General features: G+C 39.1%; 1 protein-coding gene across 1 annotated transcript; it reads right to left on the bottom strand.

Annotated features, from left to right (window-relative positions):
- Positions 1–218: 218 nt before the first annotated feature.
- On the bottom strand, positions 219–3,586 carry LOC100481839 (ferritin light chain-like). Its single transcript, XM_034668510.1, is given in 3 exon segments — positions 219–538; positions 541–697; positions 3,395–3,586. Coding segments are annotated over 3 exon segments (669 nt in total).
- Positions 3,587–4,151: the final 565 nt, after the last annotated feature.

The following is a 4,151-nucleotide window of genomic DNA, read 5'->3' as shown; positions in this document are numbered from 1 at the left end:
TAATTTTTATCATTTTTTTAATTTTAAATTTTATTTATTTATATATTTATTTTTTGGCACCAAAAAGCTTTATTGTTTCCATTTGATCCAGGGCTTGTGAGAGGACTCCAAGGTGGTTAAAATGCTACTTAATGGCTGCAGGGAGAAGCTCAGGCACAAGCCGTGGCACCAGGGGGAAGACAGAGGGTCCTTGAAAGGCTGCTGGGCTTCAGAGGCTCCTAGTCAGGCTTGAGGGTGAGCCTTTTAAGGAGATCCTTGCCCAGCCCAGCCAGCCTACAGAGATTAGTCAGGTGGTCCCCCATCTTGATGAGCTTCACCTGCTCCTCTAGGAAGTGGTTTGCCACAAAGTCACAGGGATGGGTGTGCGTGCAGGCTGAACCCAAGGCATACAGGTCCCAAAGGGCCTGGTTCAGGTTCTCCAGAACCAAGGAAGATTCCATGGCATCCATGGTTTTATGCCACTCATCATGGGATGGCTTCTGCACGTCCTGGAAGAGGGTGTGGAGGCTGAGCTGGTTTAATATCTTCAAGAGCAGATATGCTTCTCCTTGGCCAACTGGAAGTAAAAGGGGCCCACACACTCCAGAACCACATCCTCCCAGTGGAAATAGAAGCCCAGAGAGAGGTAGGTGTAGGAGGCCCACAGATGCACATGGACCAGGCAGTTGACGGCAGCCTCCCCCTTGGTGAAATAATTCTTTTTTTTTTTAAGATTTTATTTATTTATTTGAGAGAGGGAGAGAGCACAAGCAGGGGGAGTGGCTGAAGAAGATGGAGAAGCAGGCTCTCCGCTGAGTAGGGAGCCTGACACCGGACTTGATCCCAGGACCCCAAGATCATGACCTGAGCCGAAGGCAGACGCTTAACCAACTGAGCCGCCCAAGTGCCCCTTGGTGGAATAATTCTGACAAATCTGGGAGTTCATGGTTGATCATAATAAGGAGCTAAGCTCAAAATAGGGTGTTGGCTGGTCCTGGAGGCAGAGGGTGGCCAAGAAGATGTCTCTGAAGGTTGTGACTGTAAAAAGGTTGGAGGGTGGCCTCAGGCTGGTAGAAGGGGCATCCCTGGGTCTATTCGGTCCAAACACTGTTGAAGCTAGAGACAGATCCATAGGACAGCCCAGTGCCCTGCTTTTATGCACTGGATTTTAAAAGCGATACTGTCTGTTGAGAAAGAATAAATGCTTCAATGTTTCATTTGATTTACACTTTTAAAAATCATTTTTTATTTCTCTTAAATATGATACAATATTTTGTTGACTTAAAAAGTACATTAAGCTGATTGTTTCACTTTTGCAACTTAGTCAATGTACCTAATACACTAAGAAAAAAAGGTAGAATTTAATTAATTACCATTAGTAGCCTATTTCTGAATTTCAATTGGCTGACAGCTCTTTAACGAACTGATTCACTTTTTACCATTTTGCAGAGGTACAGGCAAAACTAGCAATCACAAACATTGCCACGTCCTAAGAGTTCACCAGGGACTCCTATTTTTGAAGAATGTTATCTAAATCTTTATCTGGGGACATCACTAAATGTTGCCCTAGCTAGCTGAATAGCTTGTCAAATATAATAAATAATATTCGATTTATTTTTATTAAAAATCACGGTTCATTTTTCAAAAATGAAAAACCATCTTGATATTAATGCATTGCTAAGGATAGGACAGGATGATTCCAAATTAGCATAAAGGCACTTCGCTCAGTATGTGGCCAACATGAAAAAACTGGGGCCATTCACATTAGAGGAGAGGAGAAGCACAGTTGAAAACAGGCAAGTTCTTTGTTAACTTCTGTAATATTTAAAATCAACCAATGTTTTGATACATTGAAAAACTTCTGAAGTGCAAGTCAGAAAAAATGACAAATTTTTCCGGAGAAAAACTAAATTGTATTTCAGATAATACTTTGTGTATTCCCATGGTCTGACTTTATATTCTGTGAACCTAACAATTCATTTTACTTATAATTAAGTTCAACTAAGTACAGAGACTTCTCTAGGGAGAAAACAGGTGTGTTGGGAACAACTTTGAAAATTTAATTTTTTATGTAAGAAGTATACTTTTTGTTCTTTGTATTTTTCCTTTCGTTAGAAATATTTTATCTACAGGTATGGAAAAGGCACCCTGACAAAGAGTACTCAATTGATTTTGCTTGGTGATCGTCTTGACATATTTGTTCATACCTTCCATTCCCATTAAATAATACAGATAAGATTTTAAAAATTAAAGAAAATGCTGCATTGCTTACAACATTTATTTATTCAGTAGAGATGTGTGAGAAAATAAAAATCTAGTGTATAACAAACATCCAAGGCCTTTGGGCTAGGTCGAGATTCACAAACAATTCATTTTACTTATAATTAACAATTCATTTTACTTATAATTAAGTTCAACTAAGTACAGAGACTTCTCTAGGGAGAAAACAGGTGTGTTGGGAACAACTTTGAAAATTTAATTTTTATGTAAGAAGTATACTTTTTGTTCTTTGTATTTTTCCTTTCGTTAGAAATATTTTATCTACAGGTATGGAAAAGGCACCCTGACAAAGAGTACTCAATTGATTTTGCTTGGTGATCGTCTTGACATATTTGTTCATACCTTCCATTCCCATTAAATAATACAGATAAGATTTTAAAAATTAAAGAAAATGCTGCATTGCACAACATTTATTTATTCAGTAGAGATGTGTGAGAAAATAAAAATCTAGTGTATAACAAACATCCAAGGCCTTTGGGCTAGGTCGAGATTCACAAATAACTTACCGTGTTGGCCTCCATTTTACTGTCTTTCTTTGCAGAAGTTACCTAGTGGAAAGAAAGGCTTCTGTGTATATAGAAACTGCCAGAGTTAATTCTTAAAATTGTGAAAACAAAATCATCCAATGAAATCAATTCCATAAGTTCCAAAAATGGTTCTAAGTGGAAGAAGATGGAGAAAATCTTTAACTTTGAAGGTACTATTTCAGATGAGATTGGGCGCCTTCAGGGTGCATACCATAGACTGAAGGGACTATTTCAAAACCTTTTTTTTTTCAATGAAAAACCTATCTGTGCCTTTTTCCAGACTGAAAGTTTTATTTTTTCATTTTGTGGGGGCAGATATGATCAATAAAAAACAAACAAAAAACCCCAAAACCCAGGAGTCATGGAAAGGAATCTTGAAGAAATATGTTTTTAAAATGAGACCCAAACAACACAGGTTTACTCTGTGCCAAATGAACTGAGCTCTAACTACCTTTCCAAACATCCCCTTCCCAGCATTGTCCTGGATTATGGATGACAACAAGATGAATTTGCATGTGATTTGGCAGGCAGAAGTGAGGGAGCAGTGATAGTGTTTTATGTCTTAGAGATTGGTCTGGGGCACTGAACACGTGGAAATGTTGACTTACTTTGTTGGCAAGGGTCAACATGCAGGCCTGCAGCTCCTTTCTCTCCTGATGGATTTTCTTCCATGGGTTCTCTGAATCCTGAGCCGGGCGCATGAACAGATCTATGCTCAAGAGAGTCAGCTTTTCCTGCAGGGCAATCCTAGCATTGAAGCTGATAGCAGAGGCTAGAGAAAGATGCGAGTTCCAGCTCATCCTCGTGGTTCTGGTTTCTCATCGTTTTCCCCCATATTCAGCTTTTCTTTCCGACCTCTAGACCAAGAGAGTCAACCTCTTCAGGCTCATCCTCAGACTTGGAGACAACAGCTTTGCATAGACTTCTTCACCACGTTCATTCCTGCTTAGAGTTGAACTCCTTTAAGTTCTTTATTCAGTATTATTTGTAGTCGTTCTTATCGATAGCGCCCCTGATCTGATTGAGCCTTCAGTGACACACACAGAGTTTTGCAAAGCAGTGGATTACCGAGTGTCTGGAGATGAGGGAGAATTTGAGATGATGATGACGACAGAAATGGAGACAGAAGAGTTAAATATGGCACAGGTCACCAAACACCTTTTATTTTATGATGGATCTGTATACATTTTATAGAATGAATCTCTTAGAAGGAAAGATGGAATATAGAATAGAGATCGAGTACGTGGACCTTTTCACTAGTTCTTCTTTAAGAACCAGTTTCCAATTGTTACTTATTAAGAGAATCTAATTTTTAGCTGGACTTGTGACTTCAGGGGGAAAAAAATTGTATTTCTCAGCCACCTT

The sequence above is a fragment of the Ailuropoda melanoleuca genome, chromosome 9, assembly GCF_002007445.2.
Source record: "Ailuropoda melanoleuca isolate Jingjing chromosome 9, ASM200744v2, whole genome shotgun sequence".
In the NCBI taxonomy this organism is placed as follows: domain Eukaryota; kingdom Metazoa; phylum Chordata; class Mammalia; order Carnivora; family Ursidae; genus Ailuropoda; species Ailuropoda melanoleuca.
Note: the sequence above shows the minus strand (reverse complement) of the source record. Positions and strands in the feature narration are given on the sequence as shown.